The sequence below is a fragment of the Rousettus aegyptiacus genome, unplaced genomic scaffold (genome assembly GCF_014176215.1).
Source record: "Rousettus aegyptiacus isolate mRouAeg1 unplaced genomic scaffold, mRouAeg1.p scaffold_m13_p_13, whole genome shotgun sequence".
NCBI lineage: Eukaryota > Metazoa > Chordata > Mammalia > Chiroptera > Pteropodidae > Rousettus > Rousettus aegyptiacus.
The window spans coordinates 2456384-2475713 of NW_023416288.1; the positions used below are offsets into that span (position 1 = coordinate 2456384).

At 45.2% G+C, this 19330-nt stretch overlaps 1 protein-coding gene across 11 annotated transcripts in view; it reads left to right on the forward strand.

The window, feature by feature from the left end:
• ATXN7L1 (ataxin 7 like 1) overlaps positions 1 to 19330 on the forward strand; it is a 213167-nt gene that overhangs the window by 148614 nt on the left and 45223 nt on the right. For 2 of the 11 annotated variants that reach the window (XM_016145887.2, XM_016145884.2), the window contains exon 1: positions 7164 to 9464. The exons of 4 other annotated variants lie outside the window; for them this stretch is intronic. Coding sequence is in view for 1 of the 7 variants with exons in the window: in XM_016145879.2 (XP_016001365.1) it covers positions 1361 to 1364 (4 nt within the window). In the remaining 6 variants the exon portion in view is untranslated. Of the gene's footprint in view, positions 1 to 36; positions 301 to 321; positions 475 to 1311; positions 1365 to 7163; positions 10585 to 16670; positions 17943 to 19330 lie in introns of those variants that run through there. 5 more of the 11 variants (XM_016145879.2, XM_016145883.2, XM_016145882.2 and 2 more) reach the window with 5 other exon arrangements.

The following is a 19330-nucleotide window of genomic DNA, read 5'->3' on the forward strand; positions in this document are numbered from 1 at the left end:
GTAATCTTTTGTTTTTGTTATTTAAATTTTGCTTTATTCTTAACTGTTACCCAGTTGCTTTGGGCTTGCATAAACAGTTAACAAAAACAGCGCACGAGGCAGCCGTTTCGCTTTCTGTGCTTGTTGTTCTTGGCACTGGGTCAGTTCTATGAACTTCTGGTGTCCAACTGGTAGGACCTGAAACTCTGTGTTTAACAAGTGCCTGTAGTCAAAACAGTTGGCGTGCGCAAGCTGGGATAGCTGGTACTGACCACAGCTGGTCAGCCGTCGGCCCTGGACAGTGCAGGACACTCAGCCTCGGTACTTCGTCGGGGTTGGGCTTTTGTTGTCGTTTAGCTGTTGGGATTCTTCTTTCTTTTTTTTTTTTTTTTTTTTTGTGATAGCATCGTGCTAATGTGGATTGCTTCAGGTTCCAAAAGTACAACATGTTTACAGTCGTCGTAGAATCAGATTAAGTTGGCAGCCTGAGTCTCTGTAAGTGGTTTTAGTTTACATTTCTTCTTCTAGCAGGATGTTTTGCATAATTTTGCTGATCCTGGGTTATTTATAGACTTTTTTGAAGAAATGGGGATGCATGCGTGTTTTCTATTCTAACTGTGGAAAGTGAAATCCGTTTCTGCAGATAGGGAAACGGCAGTGCATGTGCAACAGAGGGTTATTTTAGCTCCTGAAAATTAATTTCTCCGCGAGGTCATTTGATAACGTTCCGGAGCATGCTCTCCGGCCACCAATATCAGATACCCTGCTGGTTGTCTTAGAACTTGTCGTTTTCCTTTGGTTGGTCACAAACGGAGTAAAATGAAAGTAATGATGCCATTTCCTCTGGGGTGCTCGGGGAGGGTGCATGCAGTGATTGGCTATTGTTTCAAACATCCGAAGTGGGCTTGCAGTGGTTGTTTTGTCCAACCCACAGAAGCAGTGTTAGCTGGCCATCCCCAGCCTGCCCAGAAGCCGGTTGGTGGGACTCTGAGAGCCTGGGGGAGGGGCAGGGGAAGGATGGCCTCAGGAGAGTTAGTGCGTTTTCAAGTTTGTTCTCACCTAAATAAGAGTGATACTCAGGTGTTTGTAACATTTAAAAAATAACCAACTGCGAGATGGCATGCCTCTGTTTGATTTTTCTGGCCTGGTAGTAGCATCTTTGGTGGCCCAGTGCATGTTTGAATGAGAACTAAAGCTGGGTATGTTTGAAATCACTAAGCCAGAATTAGCGCTCTGTGAAAGGGTTTCCCATAATGTCTGCTAGGACAGTTGGCTAAAAATTGCTCCGCTTTGCCCACTGAATGGCTATGTAATTAAATCAACCCTTGACAGCGTACCTCGAGCACCTCCCATCTCTGTGTCTGCAGCTCCTGGAATCTGCATGGGTAAGTGGCATGTTCATCCGTGTAATGAGTGTGGAGTCCCAGTCTAATGGTCCAGGAGAATGTCGTAAATGAGACACTTCATTGTGCCTCCGGCTAAATATTTTAAACCAAACAAATTGAGGAGGAAGGAGAAAACAGTAAACATCATCTGGGCTGTGTGAAAGACCTTCTAAGTAAGGAGTCTGTCCTGATCCAGGGCCTTGGGTCCCTCACAGACAAATCCAAGCCTCCTCTCACCCCAGTATCACTGACTCTCTCTCTCTGTCTCTCTCTCTCTGTCTCTCTCTCTCTCTCTCTCTCTCTCTCTCTCTCTCTCTCTCACACACACACACACACACACACACACACACACACACACACACGAGAAAATGGAGAGTTGAAACGGAAATTTCCAAGGTAATAAAAGTGACCATTAGGCTGAGGCTTGGCGTTGCTGTAACTGCTGAGTGCTGCCAAGAGTGATTTCTTTTTCTCCTCCATGTTTCTCTCATCTACATGAAAGTATGGGGGTCCAGGGGGATTTTCGAGTGGAGTGGGGAGTTTGTTTTCCTGGTCTCCTCTACCTTTGCTTTAGAGAATAATGATGAGGCTACCTTACTTTCTAGGACATGACCTGTGTTTTCTCATGCTAGGCCCACCGAGCTGGTGAAGGGCAAATCTAGTCCTTTAATCCCAGTAGAAAAGGCTGGAGATGGTGCTTGGCTTGCGCAGTGGAGCTGGGGAGCTTGAGCTCCGGATAGATATTATCCATCAAGACCCTCACCTCCTCCTTGCCCCCTCCAAACTGGCCGAACTGGCTGCATTGCAAATGTTTGAAAGTGTTCTAATTTGATTCAGATCTGCTCCACGGCTCCTCTTTCCTCTTTCAATGGATCAGGTTGGGATAGGATTTGAGGCCTACCTTTTGAAGGCCACAGGTTGGAGATATGTGCTGGTTTGTGTGTGTCTCAGCTAGCAGTAATTTTGGGGGCTCTGCCCCACTGTGTAAATAACCTCAGGGCCAGAGTGAATAAAGAGACCAGGAAGAGAGCCTTCAAGCCTTTCTGTTGGAGAGGAATGGCAATGAATACTGAAAGGATTCCCAGCCATCCTGCCCTTGGGCTTTTGCATTTGAATTGGCCAAACCCACCCACCCTGATAACCCGGGGAAAGTGTAGGCAGGTGCTGCCATTTGCCAGCCTGTCAGTTTTGTCTTCGAGAGCAAGTGGCTCCTCCCAGCCCCTCCTCACTTCGGCTTGACAACGCCTTTCAAACACTCTCCTTCCTTGCTCTGATTTCCCCCTCACCCCAGGCCCCCCACTATCACTCCCCCAGCCAGGAGAGAGATCAGTGATTAGCTGTTGTTCTGGTGTGTCTGGGCCCCTTAGCAGCAGTGTGGGCATTTGTGAGCCTTCCTCTCCTGACCCCCAGGGGAGCGGTTCTGCTTGCCCCACACTCAGTGGGAAGCCCAGGGTTTAGGAGGGTTCTGGAGCCTGACGGGGGAGGCATCCAGGCAAAACCTGGTCCTTGGGTGGATTCCTGGTGAAAAGCAACACTGGGCTAGGTGATCTGAGTCAGTTTGTCAACCTGTGAATGTGCTGGCAGCTACCTCATTCTGTCTAGTTCTCTCACCCTCACAGTCCTATCTTTTTCTGGAAGGACAGCAATGGCAAATAGATTTATCAGAACCCACAGGGTAAGAGGCTGAACAAGAAAGTAAGCTGATAAAAGGAGCTGGTTTCTTCTGGGCTGTGGCTTGAAGTCAAGCTGTTTCAGACCAGCCGCTATGTACCTGTATATTACCTCAGCCTCAGGCCTCCAGGGCAGACAAGATTTGCTAAATGTCAAGGATCAGGAGACTGCCCTACTTTGACCTTGCTACAGTTTGCCATTGAAATGGCATGCCACAGAGCAAGGAAGAAGATGCATTTGATCTACATTATGTCAGGGATTGGAAGTCCCTTGACCTCTTCCCTCCATGCTATATTTTTCTTCCTTATGCAGTGAACATGAACAGTTTTTGGGTAAACCCGTTATATTAATTTGCCTAGGCTTTCATAACAAAATATCATGGACTGGGGAAATTAAACAACAGAAATGAATCCTCTTACAGTTCTGGATGCTGGAAGTCCAAGATCGAGATGCTGGCAGGGTTGGTTTCTCCTGAGGCCTCTCTCCTTGGCTTGCAGATGGCTGTCTCTTCACTACCCCTTCATATGGTTGTCCCTCTGTGCACACACACCCCTAGTGTCTCATCTGCTCTTAAAAGAACACCAGTCGTCTTGGACTGGGGCCCCACCTTAACTGGCCTCATCTTAACTTAATCATCTCTTTAGAAAACATTTTTTTCTGAATACAGCTATATTCTCAGGTCCCGGAGATTGAAACTTCATCATATGAATTTGGGCGCTGGGTTGAGGGGACAGAATACCCCCTCATAACACCAGTCAGGTCCTGCCTCAGCTAAGCCTGGTCCTGCCTCAACTCTGATAAGTAGCAGCATCAGAACACTGCAGTAACTGCCATAATGTAGAGATTCATCTGACCCGTTCCTGTCCATGTGAGTGTATAGAACCAGGCTCCACCTCTGTGTGGGTGCATAGTCAAGGAAATACAATGAGAGAGAGAAAAATATGTTCAGAAGTCACAAGAAGCTGTCAATGGCTGTGAAAGTCCGAGTTAGCTTTTATGTGTCCTGTGATGATTTTTAGGTGATTTCAACTGCCTACCTGTCTTGAGGGAGACTTTTGGAGGGATAGGATGAGTGGGAGTGGCTTGCAGAGCAGTGAGCTCCAGAAGTCATCTGACAGAAATTGTCACCTTCCCTCTGGGCCTCTTCTTCCTGGGCAAATTCATTCATCTGTTAATGGATTCATTGGCTTGATCCTCTCAGTATCTTGCCAACAAGTGTGTGTGTGTGTGTGTGTGTGTGTGTGTGTGTGTGTGTGTGTGGGTGTGTGTGTAAAATCTGCCCTGAATGTTCATTGCTTCTGGAAGTTGGGAGACCAACCTTACATGGGAGAGGAGAAATCAGCCAGTTATTGCCTCACATTTTAACTGCTGCTCTTTTCCCACGAGCATGTGGTCCTCTCACCCTCTTCCCCTGCTGTGGGACATCTTTGACCCTGAGAGGCTAGGGGCCTGCAGGTTGGCCTCTGACAGCCCTTCGCAAAGATTTCCCCCTAGATCTTTTCTTGTGAAGACCATTCCTTCCCTGGGGCAAACATCCTCAGCTGAGACAAGAACAGGTTTTCTGGGTACCAGCCCTGAGAATGTCAGAGCCAAAAGCCCAGTGTTCTTAGAAACTGCCATTCAGAATAGAAACCCAAGGATTAGCTGGGGTCAAGCCAGAGGGGAGCTAAAAGCAACCCTCCCAGCACTTCCTTACCTGCCAGATCTCTGCTGCAGATTCAGGTCCTGATCTCAACAGGGTGACAATGGAAGGCTGGTGGGAGAATCCATTACCCTTTATAACCCAGTGTTTGAGTTGAGAGAGAAGGTGGCTGCCGCTGGGAGAGGAGGTCAGGAACCTGTTTCATTGTAGCAGTCGTGCTGCTCTGTGCTGGAACATTGCCTTCTGGCGGCTAGAGGGCATCTGTAGGTTCTTCTTTGTCTTAGCAGGCAGGTTTCTTCCAGTGGAAATGGCATTTATGAGAGATTTATAGCAGTAATAATCATGATACTCTTCTTTAATGTTTGCTTAGCCTGACTCAACTTTTAAAACCTTTTTTACATGCCTGATCTCATTGACTCCTCCCTATATCCCTGGAAAGGCAGGTATCAGTTAACCTCAGAGCATGGAAATTCTGGAAGGAGAGCCAGGATGGAGAATCCAGCTCTTGGATGCCAGTACTCCTATAGATTTCACCTGCCTAATGTCTATCTGGATGCCAAGAAGAAGGTAGTTTGTGTGGGAATTGGAAGGCCAGTTGTTTTTCTATGATTGTATTTCTTGTAAGTTTTAAGGGCGGTATTTGATTGTTCACTGTGTATGATGCACTCCTCTAAGAGCTTTATTTACACTTAGTCTTTTAAACCATTGGTCAGAGTGGGCGTCTGTTGTTAACTTCATTTGTCAGTCATACATGAGATCCTTACCAGGGAAGATGAAGAAATGTGGGCTGAGTGACACACCTGCCCTGAATGGCAAGTGGCTCAGTAGAATCACACCTCGAGAGGGCTATTCACAGCTCGCTGCCACATTGGGGAATGTATCACATTGCACACTTGGCCTTGTCCTCTTCCACATTATAAATGAGGATTTGGAAGAAGGATGGCATTAGTGGCAGGCTTATCAAGTTTTCAGGTGGTAGATTTGGGAGGGACAACACAGGCTGGAACGGTGGACTGACTCCAACAAGATGACATTTTCAAAGGATACCTGTGGATTAGAGCCTTGGCAGCAAAGTGTATGAAATAAGACTTGGGGGTGAGGCAGCTATCAGAAATAAAAAATCTAGATTGGGTCTTTAACTGAATTAGTAAGAGAATAATATCCGAAATTTCTAGGACCTGCTCAGACTCCATCTATGTTCTTTCTTCTAGTTCCACAGTTTAGGAAGGACAGTGAGAGCCAAAAAGGACCCAGAGATCAGGAGGAATAGAGAAAACGATACTACGTGAGATGAGATCATGAGATCGGGTGTGTTCAGGGTGGCAAGGTCGTAAGAGGAATGGTTTAAAAAGATGGCTGGGGGGCATTTAGCCTGGAGAAAGATTTCAGGGAACAAATATTTGGCAAGGTGCCCCATGAAAGGGGAACTATACTGGTTCAAAGTGACACCCATAAGGCGGAAATGGGACTGATGCGTGGACACTATAGGGCAGCTCCACATAGGGAAAAACTGTCTCACCTGGTGTGCACTTGGAAAGCACCATCCACTCAGGCCTGCAGTGGAGAAGCCAGGCCTGGCAGCTCCTTGGCTGGAATGCTGAGGGAGGTGATGACAGCCCTAAGAAGGGTTAGGAGAAAATGATTATCTTCTTTCCTGTTGGAGTCTAAGACCTGGATCCCTTTGGTAGAAATACAGGGGCTTCAGAAGAGAGGGGGCTTCCAGAGGCAAGCTCTGCCTCAGTGTCCCATGAGTAATAGCTAGTGCAGGCTGCTTGGGGTGTGCGCATGCATGCGTGCGCGCACGTGTGTATATTATTTCAGACAAATTAACACAAATTCCCAATCCAGGGATCTGGATTGGCCATGTTTGGAAACTACTGTATACATTCATATACAGGATTTGTCTGCTCTCTCTTGCTGGCCACCTTAATAACCTTAACTTAAAAATTACCTTCTTCAAGTGATTCCAAGAAGGGCTTTGATGGTGACTTTCAGTTTTCCTAAAACTGATTGTTCTTTTTGTGGATTGTCCTGGCCCTTATGTCCTGCAGGGTTTTTTTTATTTAGGTGAAATTTGTATAAAATCAAATAATTTTAAAATGAACAGTTCAGTAGCATAGCATACATTCACAATATTGTACAACCGCTGCTTCTCACTACAAAATAAAACTTTATAGCCATTAAGCAGTTTTTTCCCATCCTCCTCCCCTTGGTCCTTGGCAACCACCAATCTGCTTTCTGTCTCTATGAATTTCCCTATTCTGGACAATTCACATGAATAATTTATACAATACATGACCTTTTGTTTCTGGCTTCTTTCATTTGCATAATGTTTTCTAGATTCATTCAGGTTGTAGCATAAATCAGTACTTCATTTTCTTACTATGGAATGTACATACCACAATTTATCCATTAATCCATTGATGGACATTTGGTTTATTTCTGCCTTTTGACTATTGCAAATAGTGCTGCTATGAACATTCGTATACAAGATTTGTTTGAGTACCTGTTTTCATTTCTTTTGGATATATACCTAGGAGTAGAATTGTTGGATCATATGGTAGTTCTGTGATTAATAGTTTGAGGAACCATCATATTGTTTTCCAGAGGCTGCACCATTTTACATTGCCACCGACAGTGCCTAAAGGTTCCAATTTCCAGGGTTTTTTGGTGGGTGGGTTTCAATTTTATAGCCATCCTAGTAGGTATGAAGTGGTATCATTTTGATTTTGATTTGCATTTCCCTAATGACTGATGATGTTGATCATTTCTTCATATGCTTATTCACCTTCTTAGGAGAATTGTCTGTTAAAGTCCTTTGTCCATTTTTTCATTGGGTTGAGACTGCCTATTTTTGTATTTAGAATTAAAGTTCAAATCTTCTTTCTCATTGGATGCTAGAGCAGTATAAATATTTGCATCTTAATAAGTCACCTGTTTGCTGAGAACTTAGGCCACCTACTTATTACCTTGGCATCTGAGGTAAGGAGAGAGAATAGAGTGAAAGAGGCAGAGGAAAGTGCTCCAGAAGAACCCAAGGCTCTGGGAGAGCTGGCCCACAGCGGCTGTTCACATCTCTGCCCTCCAGATCATCTTGGGATTCTCAGAATACAGATTCTAGGAAAGCTAGTCATATTTGTCTCTGGAAAGACTCAGGCTCCCAGGCCATGGGGCCTGCCCTTTCACCTATGTTTCTTCTAAGTATTGCAACATCCAGTGGGGAAAGTGTGCTTATTAGCCCTTGACCCGCTGGCCTAGGGTCTGGAGGACAAGGCTCACAGCCTTACCTTCAGCAGGTTGTCTCTGCCTAAAGCTTTGCCAAACAGCACAGCCCCCTCAGAAATCAGTCAGAAACTGATTAATCCTCCTTCATTCTGGGGAGAAACTCTCTGCAAGAGGGGAAAATGAAGCCAAGAACCCAGAAGCCTGAAGTCCTATTCTGAATAATCCTCCAGTGGAAGACTCACTCTATCTGGCTTTGCTTACATTGTCCAGCTGCTGATGGGATGGTCCCAACCTGAGACAGCCTCACAAAGGCAAGTGGGCATTGCCTAGCTTATGTGGCATGGTTTGTGATGATGCTATCTCTCCACAGTCTGAATTCTCCATAAAGGATATAAGACTTCTAGGTCTTGGAAACTTTTGTCTCTTAACAGTTGGCTTCCGCCGCGCCACCCCCCCCCCCCACCCCAAATTAAAAGGCTTATACTCCTCAGCCAGGATTAACTAAAGATTTATCAGGTAATAGCCAGATTTTACAAAGAAATGTTGGGTAAAACACCAGAGAGATCCTAATAGAAGATAAAGTTGCCCAAAATACACTCTATCACTGTTTTTTTTTTAATTGAGGTGAAATTCACATAACCATTAATCATTTTAAAGCATACCGTTCACTGGCACTGAGTCCATTCACAATGTTGTGAAACCATCACCTCTACTTAGTTCCAAAACATTTTCATCCCGATACCCTATACCCATTAAGCAATTGCTCTCCACTCCCTTCTTCCCCTCACCCCTGACAATCACTAATCTGTTTCCGTCTCTATGGATTTACCTATTCTGGCTATTTCATATCCAGAAATTGTGTAGCATGTGACCTTTTGCGAACCATTGTTTGTTTTTTGACACCCCTTTCCCATCTATTGTCCCATGGCCAAGATCAGGACATAAACTTTTGAAATATCCAGAATGAATGAAAACTCCCTGCTTGCATTAATACTTAAAATGCCCCACAGAGTATCTTTCAATCTTTGTAATGATGTCTCTACTCTCTCCAAAACGAGTCTTAGGTAACGCAATGGATGCCGCCCATCAGGATAAGCAGGCCGCGAGGGAAGGGGGAGTGGGAAGTCCTGAGGCTCCTGCCTGCCAGTTGCCAGGACAAAGCTGAGGGGGGGATAGTGACTCCAGGATCCGGGGCCCAGATGCTTGTATATGGCCATCACGCTGCAGGAAGGCCTGGCCCTTCCCCAACAGGGACTGCTCAAATCGGCCTCAGAGGAGCCTGCTGCCTCTGACCACACCTTATGTGTACAGTTCAGGAAAACCCAAGTTCATCTGCCAAATTCAGGATACAACCCTGACTGTGTTCCGGGCTTTTCTTTCTGCCTTTTCCTAATCACATCTGGGCGTGCTCTCTTAAAGGGGAAGTGGTGCGTTCTGACTGGCCAAGGCCCTCCGCCAGGAGCCAGGAAACGTCTCCCACGAGTCTCCCACGAGTCGCACTGCCCAGCGTGTCACGGGCTCAGCCTCCTTATCCTAACGGCAAGGCTGCCTCCCCAGGATGTGTAAGTGTGAGCACAGGGCACATTGTCCACACAGGATGGCATGGGGCTGGGCCCAGGCCACGGAAGACAGAGCCTGGCAGGCGGAGCATGCTGTCAGCCCACAATCCAGTTAGCAAGACCGAGCTTTAGCAAAGACGGCGCTCCTGGCCTGTGGGCTGGCGCCAGAGCAGAGACAGGGCTGAGGCATGGAGTGGGGAGAGGAGCTGCCTCAGAAAGAGGTCAGGAGTAGGAGGCTGGGTTGGGGACCAGTCTATTTTGGACAGCCCTTCTGAAGGCACAAGCCTCGGGGCCTGGGTAGGAGAGGAGTGGAAAATTTCATAGCACACCTCACATAGCACCGGGAAGCCAGCTGTAGTAAACCTCACCAACTTGTCACCCCAGTTTTCTACATTCATGTGCAGCTCCAACTATACTTTATGCATTTATCTCTTCAACAATTATTTTTCTTTGTAATTTGTATATGATGTAATCTGTGTTCAAAAATGTTTCAGGTCTCTTTTACTCACACTTTAAAAATTGCTTAAAACTAGTGACCTGCATTTTTCCTTCTGTCTTATTCATGGATGGTCCTGGGTCCAGTGTGTGCACACAGTGGGCACTGCGTAAACGGAGGTAGCTGGCCCACCGGCAGACTGGCTGTCTCATTGGGATGACTGGCAGTGTACCTGGCCTGGTTTCTAGCTTGGGTTTAGTTTCCTGTGTGCCTATGGGGAAATAAAGGGGAAAGAGCACACACGCTCATGCACACAGTCAGTTACTAACTCAATACCACTTGTGAGTGACTGATGGTAGGAAAAGAGATCCTTGCTATATTTTAGAATCCTTTCTGCCCTAGGTTTTTGTTTGTATGGTAGCGATGGTTGGTCTTAAATCTTGTAAAAAGCTTTGTTTTTACCAAAATAATTCAGACCTTTTGCTCCTAAAGAAGAGGGCAGAGGGAAACAGAAGGAGGCTTGGGGGTGGGCGGGGAAGTGTGTGTCTCTGTACGCCTATATTGACAGGGCACAACCACACCCTGTTTCAAGACAACTTCCTGTTTGCCACTGCCAACTGCCACTCCAAGGAGAACAGAAATGGTTCCGTTATTAGTGGCTGCTGCAGGACCACGACAGCCTGTGGGGTGAGTGGTTCTGAGTGACGTTTTGGGCTTAGCCGTGAGTTGAGACTTTGCACCTTCTATTGTAGGAGATACGGCCTTGTGCTCCTGAAATTGGAGGTTGGTACAGATAGAAATCAAGCAGTGGTGGCCTCTCATTGCTCAGCCTGTGTTCCTTAAACAATGTGCTCCCATAGGATTCTTGTAAATGCAATAGTTTTAATTCAGGGGCAGGAGAAGGCAGAGAACTGCCCACTTAGGAAAGCTACTACTTGTATTTTGTTTTAATCTACATTTTCCTGTATGAGGGAACTTATATGAAGTGCCTGCTGTGAGCTGACACTGTGGTACCCACCTTCCATGTGTTTGTTATCAATCCTCACAACACTCATTTCTTCAACAGTGAACATAGCGAGTGCCTTTTGGGGCGAGACCCTGGGCTAAATGCCAGGGACAAAAGACTAAACAAGACACCCGCCCTCCAGGTGTGTCCAGTGATCACGACGTGATGTGTACTAAGATGGGGCCGTCTGTGCTGTAGGGGCATGTTCCCACTCTTAACCCTATGATGTGGGCACTGTTTTTCCCATTTTTATAGGTGGGGAAGCTGGGACTCAGAGGTTGTTTGCTCAAGTCACAGATCTAATGAGTGACAGAGTCGGAATTTGAGTCCAGATCTTTCTGATCCTAAACAGTGTTTGGTCTGTTTCCAGTGACTCCCAAAGCTGGGGCAGAGTATGAGAATCACCTCAGGACCTTTTAGTAAAGACAGATTTGGGGGCCCTGACCCTGCTGTCCCAAGAGTGAGGAGTCCTCTTCTGCACCGGGTGGTGTCTGAGGTGTAAGTGTGGCCTGGGCACTTTCTCTGCTTCATGAATCAGGATCCTCCCTCCCTTCCTTGAGGTATGGGTAAGGCATGCCCGTGACAGGGACAGGGCTTTTTAATGTGCTTAGCTCAAGGCACCTGGGTCAAGTCCACTGCAGTTGCCTCAAGATAGTATTGGGAAGAGTCAGCCTAGCTGTTCAGGTGTTTTAGACACTGGGAATCCCTGTTCATGTATCTTCTCCCCGAAGGTCCCGCGGCCTATGCCTCCTGCTTTGCGCAGCTTTGGCTGCCTGTCACACCTGTCCCTTTGGTGCCCCTGGGGCAGGGATGATGCCACACGTACCATCTTAAAGTAGAATTCAATGGCTTACTTTAAAACTGGGAGCAACCACTTTTCACCTCAGCCACGGTGGCTCCTATGTTTAAACTCTTGTAACTTATGCAGTGGGGATGTTGGCCGGTTGTGATGAGAGGTTACTCTGATGGAGAAGTTAACACCATGCTGGTGGAACTGCTTGTCAACCCCTCCTCTACCACATTGGCTCGGGACACACCACAGAACAGCTGGGGCAATAAAAGCCCTAATGTTATTAAGAGGATCTCGGCTCTGGCTGCAGGCAGAATCCCACAGAGAAGGAGGGCTGTCCACTCACCTCAGGTATTTCAGGCAGCCTGCCTCCTGAGAGGGAACCTGCTCTACTGCTCAGGGGGCCCGAAGCTGTGGCCAGCCCAGGATTTGGAGCTTCTCCCCACCCTGCGGGAACCCTCTGCAATGACAGTGTCTGTCTTATCACTACCGGTATATCTGAGTTCCTGGTATGCAATATGTGCCAAGGAAATGCTTTAAAAAATTGAGCGAATGAATGAGTGAGGTTTGACTGTAACCATATTTTTCTCTCCATCCTACCTTTGTATTTGCACCTGCTTTCTCGCATGTGCCCTCTCTGGTTAACAATGTTAATGTTTTGTCATTGTTGTTTGTTTTTATCTTTTTTCTTGTACAGACTTAAACAGCTTTAACAAAAACGAAGTCTGTTAAGCAATTCATCTTATATCCTTCCCTTTTTTTATCTGTGCATGTTCTATATTCTTATATATAGACTATATATGTTAAAGTTTTGTAGTTTTGTAATAATTAGTATTTACATATTTTTGTGCTGTTTTTAATTTTCTTATGAATTTCTCTTGTGGATTTGAATTTTCAAGTATTAGGGGAGCATATATAAAGTGCCTTCTGTGAGTTGTTGGCATTCCAGTACCCACCTTCCATGTGTTTGTTACTAATCCTCACAACACTCATTTCTTCAACAGTGAACATAGTAAGTGCCTATTAGGGCGAGACTCTGGATTAAATGCCAGGGATAAAAGACTGAACAAGACACCTGACCTTGACATTTCCTTAGATTTGCGGTAACTCTCATACCTCTCATTTTCAATTGACAGCTTTATTTTAGATTATTCAGGTTTTAGATTGTGGTGTTTTTTGCTATTGTAAATAGCGTTGCTGAGAATAACTTTGAATTTGGAGGGCGGGGAAGGGGAGAGAGGATATTTCCTTGGGATCTGGGACTAAAATTACCAGATTATCAGATCAAAGGCTATGAGTGTGTTTTAGTTCTTGCTGTTGTCACCAGGTTGCTCTCCAGAGAAATGTCATTCCTTGAAAGTACCCCCAGCAGTGTGGACATGTGCCTGTTTCCCATAGGTCTATATTTGCTATGATTTTTTTTCTTTTAACTAAGTTCAGTGTCTAGTGAGGACATCCTTCAGTACTGATGGCAATATTCCAGGGCCCTAGAAAGTCGCTGAGACTTACCAAATCCTGCCCTGCGGTGGTTGATGCCAAAAATTTGCACTTAGTGTAAATAACCAATAGAAGAGTGGGTGGGAGGGAGAATGCTACCCAGTGGGAGAGATGAGCAGGATCCCAAGTTATCTAACTTCAGAGTGTGTTCTAGGCTAGCTCTGAAAATAGGAAATGCTTTGTCAAGAATCATCATAGCAGTTGGGTTGCCGAAGTGCAGAAGGAAGAGAGCATCCCAGCAGGATGGCAAGTGGAAAGGGCACTGGTTCAAGGGCCAGGCAGACCTGGGCTCCCAACTGCTGAGGTCTTTGTGACCTTGGTCTTGTTTCATAATCTTGCTGAGCTTTCATTCTCCATCTATAACAAGGAGGCTAACAGTGTCCACTTTGTAGGGTTGTTGGGTGGATGACGTGAATCGTTAAGTGTAAAAGTAGCTTGCTCAGTGCCTGACACATAGTAGGCACTCGAGAAGTGCTGCTTCTCTTCCTAACTGAATGAATGTGAACAGAGTGACCAGATGACTAAGAAACCAACTCAGAGCCTGGAGGATTTGAGAAATGAGCATGTGAGCCATCGGCCTACACTGGTATGTGTTGGAGTGCCCTAGATGGTGCCTGTTGCTTGGCAGTGGGGGAGGTGAGAGGGGAAAAGGAGACCTAGTATAAGCTAATTGGTGACAGGCACCATGCTATAAGGAACACCTCCCCAGCCACTCAGGCCCTGGTCTTTTAAAGAGGTGATCCAGCCCGAGGAGGGAGTGCGTGCTCCAGAGGAGCTCACCAGCACTCCTGGTGCATCAGCTGCTTGGCATGCTCTGCCTGCCACTCCTGGTGTGCCTTAGTCACTTGACTTTCCTGTATCTTCATTTCCTCTCCTGGTGAGAAAGGCTGATTCAATATCCCTCCTCTGACTACCAGGGCACTATATTTAGTGTCTAACTGCAATTGTGGCAAATGAGACCACAAGCTCATATTCTAGCTCCTGCTCCTTTACTTAATAGCCTTGTGACTTGAGGCAAAGTTTCTCAAATGCAGTCAGCCTCAGTTTCCACAGTTATAAACTGGGAAGATACCTGCCTCACCAAGTGGTGTCTACATGGTTCCCCACGCTGAGATCTGTGCTCTGCCACTCATCCTCCAGCTCTGGTTGACTTTTGGAACAAGGTCCTTGGAATTCCAGATAGTTCTTTCTGAAAAGTATCTTGACCACAGCTACTAAAGCAGATAGAATCCATTGATAAAATTGCACCTGGCTAATGATTTGCCAGGCACCTGCCCTTAGTTGTGGAGGCTAAAGGAGATCAGCACTGTTAAATGAGAAAGCCAGGTGCTAGCCTAGCTGAGTGAGCTTATGCAACCGTGGCGGGCCACAAGTGATGCTTAAAGTCTATTCGAAGAGGATTGGCCCCTTAAAAGCCATATTATAAAATTCCCAACAAGGTTTTTCTAAAACTGGTATAGGGAGCCGCATTGGCAGCTGGCTTAGTGAATGACATCTGCACTGAGGTTTTAAATGCAGGACAATAATGCTATGAGTATGAAAATATCTCAGTGAATAAGCATGGGGCAAGGACCTCTGAATTTTTACTGAAATAGAATTGCCTGAGGACATGGTGGATTTTACCTGCAGACAGTAAAGGAAGAGAATTGTGGGGACACCAGGGCTTCCCACACCTAACAGATTTTTAGAATTCTGAGAGTAGGGATCTCAAGTGCCCCCACTTAGCTGGTCTCCAGGATTGTACCCTGGGCTCACAGATGGATGGGAAAGGTGTCATATGGTTAAGTAAGGTCTTAGGACAGTCAGTTGCTGAGGCTGTGGTCTGGACTTCCTGTAGTAGAAATACAAAAAAGTGAAAGGATTTGATTTTTCATTTCTTTGGTCCTGGGGTCCCCAACTTCTTGGGGTTGAGGTCTCAGGCTGTGGCATAGTGCTGCTGACCGCTATAAAAGCTGTGGAAACACCTAAAAGGAGTTTCTTTCCTCTCCCTAGAGTCAGGTGCCCTTCTGAAAAGTTCAACTGCGGGAGTGGGGATTGTCTAGCGGGCTCTTCCAGATGTTCCCCATCTGCTGTAGCATCTTGTGGGATTTCAAGGTGGTAGAGCTCAGAGTTAAGACCACAGGCTCTAAAGACATGCCTGGATCTGATATTTCCTAGATCCATGACCCTGGGCAACTCATACCTCTGAGCCTCAGTTTCCTTATCTGCAGAATAGAGGTAATAATAGTATCTCTATTGGGGTATTGCCAGAATTAAATGCTATAAGGTAAAGCAAGTGCTCGGCACATAGGAAAGTCTTAATAAATTATTATTACTATTGGTCAAAGGACAGAAGGGGTGAGAGCAGAGGTTGCCTGATCCAAGGGCACTCACCGAGATTGTGTTTGATGTAGTAGATACTTAATTCTGCATGGGAGTTCTGGCAGTGATTTTATGTTTCACTTTGGTAGGTAAGTGGTACTCATATTCAACATTAGCACAAATAAATTGGTTTTGGTCTTTCTGTCACACAGTCTGGAAAGAAGTGTGTTGCAAGAGCTATAAACTACTGCAACCTCAAAGAAATTATCCTAAATCATTTTTTAAATAGTTAAAAAAAAAAAAAAAGCTAGACAGTAAGTATATAGTAAGAGAATAGCTAAGTACTTTATAGCATGTCAATGATCGAGTATTACCTAACCATTTAAAATGAACCATGTATGGGAATTAGAAATGTATCAATGGAATAATGTCAGTTGAAAAAGAATAGTCCAAATATCAATTGATTACAGTTTTCTTAACACATATATGTACATTAACAAAGAATGTGAAAATTTAGAGGAACAGGGTCTTTTTCTCTAAAATTGCTTCAGTCTATAAAATAGTTTAACAGTAAGTAAAAAACACAGTGTTCTATAAACTCTTTCTGGGCAGGGCAAATGGAACTTAAATAATTATAGGAATCTATCTAAGGCAGTCCCTTGGCCAAAACAGAAAAAATGAGTAAGCCCCAAGTAGGTGAGGGCTTGTATCAGAATGATCGTGATATAAATCTGGAGCACTTTACTCAGAGACATTCCACTTGTGCACCAACATCTTTTCACAAGAAACTAAGACTATTTTTTCTCCTATCACAAGCACACTCACCTCTCTGCCAAGACACAACCCTGTAAATCATCTACAGGCAGGTCTTCACAGACCAGGGGAACATAGCTTGAATAGGAATTGGATCTTTCTGAAAAATCTCTTTACCCTGCTCTACCAGGGACATCAGTTCTACCCATTTTCTAAAGCTTAGCTGACAATAACTATGTATAGTGCCAGGTGGGTACTAGACTAATCAAGGGGACCACTTAGTAAGTTATATAAATGTCTAACCATTCTGCTGTACACCTGAAACTAATATAAAATAATTTTGAATGTCAACTCTAATGAAGCGGGGGCTGCTTAGCTGAGTGAAATGTGAAGTCCCCCTCCTGAGAGAAGTTCTGATTGTTCTGACCTTACAGGGCCTTTCTCACTTGCACTAGTGGCTGGCAAGCTAGTTCTCTGAAGCTCAGGGGACAAAGGTGCAGATCTCTTTGTGGGATACCTTGAAATTGTGATAGATTTAATTCAGTCTGAACAACATGGAACGGTTTCACGAGTAGAAAATACTTCTTTAATTTGTTCCTTACAATACAAAATCGCACACAGAAAATTTAAATGTAAAGGGATATCTTCAAGTTGTGTTGAATATTCTCGTACATGGAACTTGTTCTTTCAATTGGTCATTTAAGCAGAATTTATGGAACGAAAATGTAAAACAAAGAAAAAGCCTTACCCGTTGACTTAATTTTTCCCTCTGAGTTTAGCAGCGGAACATGCCATCAGGGTCACTAACCAGAATTCTCTGGGAAGGTGATTTTAGAATCGCTGGTCTGACCCATTCATTTGGTCCTTATTGGCACCCTTCCTTGTGATTTATCTTTGTTTACTTGTATTATTTTTAACTCTAAGTTTAGCAAAATAAAATTTCTCTTCATTATCAAGGCTTATCTCACCACCAGAACTAAGAAATATTTCTGCAAATCCTTCCCCCCTACCCTCCTCTGCCAACTTGAAAAAAAGGTAGTGAAAAATGGAGGAAGACTGCAGAAAAATCCAAAACTGTAGTAGTAAAAATCAGCGTCTTTAGTTTTGAAAACCTCTGCCAAAAAAGAAATTACTAAGCAAAACATTTCTGAAGGACAGAAAGAACTATGGATTTGAAGTGAGAAGACTTGGTTCTAGTCTCAGCATTACCTCCAACTAATTTTACCCTGCAAGCTGGTAACTGATAACTTCTCTAACTGATAACCTCGTAGGTCAGCAAGGAGATAGGATGAGCTGACTTTTAAGTTCCAGTCCTAACCTTCAGGGATTCTAATTCCTGTACTTCCTAATTTCCTGGCTCCAAATCTTGGTCACAGTACAACCCATTTCCTGCCTTCCTGAGAAGCGGCTAGGCCCCTGCACACGACACAGAGGCCCATTCCTTGGGTAGCCATTGACCCTGACCTTGGCAAGTCACCTCACCTCTTTGGGTCTTCCCTGGCCAGTCAGGTGTGAGGAGGGTGGAGACGCCTGGCTGCTTCCTGCTCGTCTCTCAGGGGTTGTAAAGGCCAGTCCAATTTTCTAAAGGATGAATTCCTCCAAAGAAGATCCTGCCTGAATGAAATATTTCAATACTCCAGCTGTAATTGTTGCTGTAGCATTCAGGAATCATGAGGAATGAGAAGAGAAGGAGCAGGTGTAAGTATGCCTTGTGTTTATGATAATGGAGTGGAAAGAGGCCTTAGAAGCCATTTAGGGACCCACTTGATTTACAGATGAAGACATAGAAACTGAGAAAGTTTAAGTAGTGAACTCCAGGCCATAAGCCTAATAATGTGGTATGGTTGGAGCTGGAGCCTAGGCCTCCTGGCTCCCAGCCCAGTGTTCTTTTTACTGCATCAAAACAGAGGCCTTGGAACTCACTCTTGGTTTTCAAAACCTTCAACAGGACAGCTCTGGGAACTGAACACATATGCAAGATCTAGTCTGATTTAACAAAGAAAAATTGCCCTGTAAAGTTATTCAATGTAGGCAACCTATATAAACACTGGTCAGGCAAAAATACCCAACAAACAAATGATCCTCAAAAATCCACTCCCCTGCCCCAATTTCTACTTTATCAGAGGGCATGAGTCAGTGTCTGCTTTGAAACAAACTGGCAGGTGTCAGTACAAGGGAGCAGAGAGAAACCCCGAAATCCCATTCCAGATAGCCAAAGCTAGTCTGGCTTTCTTTTCCCAGGTCAGATGTTTGAAATAACAGCCAGAAATGTCTCACTGATAAGAAAAGCCTGAGACTCAGCTTAGAGACGGAGGGAGAATGGTTTGCCATCTTTGCCTCCCACCTTGTTCATGATCACGTTCAACCAGATTTCCAGATTTGTGATCTCTAATTCTTCTCATCATGACATTTGTTATAATTTTATTTATTCAACACATATTAATTAAGCACTAACAATATGTAGGGCCCTGTAGTAGGCAAGAGAGAGCCAGAGAGGACTTAGGATTTCAGAACCTTTGTGTTTTGGGGGTCCAGGATTCCTTCCTATGATGGTGTACAAAGTTTTGTGGCATGTATAAACATGCATTTTTCTTGGGAAGGGATCCTTAATTTTTATCACATCTGTTGCCCAATAACAGTTAAGAACCACCACAGTGTGTGGACACTAGAACTTCATACATCTGCTGTCCTGGTCAATGTCCTTATCGTAGCCATTGAGTCGAGACCACAGGGGCTGACTGAGTGTGAACCAGTGAGGCATGTCTGCGCAGGGCTCTGGTATTTCCTGTAGAGCCTCAGGAAGCTGTGTGTGCCCACCCACGTCCAGGCCCCGCACCCGCAGGTTCTGCCTCTACCATTGATGCCCCCTGTGTGTCCCAGCTTAGCAGCTGTAACCCTGGATCTCAAGGAGCCCTGTAGAGGCCATGCTGGCGTGCGGACAGATGCCGGGCCACTCCTGGCTCTCAAGGACCCTTTCATTTAGCCCTTGCTGGTCACTCTGATCTTAGTGAATCCTGCTGCAGGTCAGGTTAGAGAATTTCCTATTTATTCTCTTGAGAGTCCTGCCCAGCCCACTGCCCTGAAGG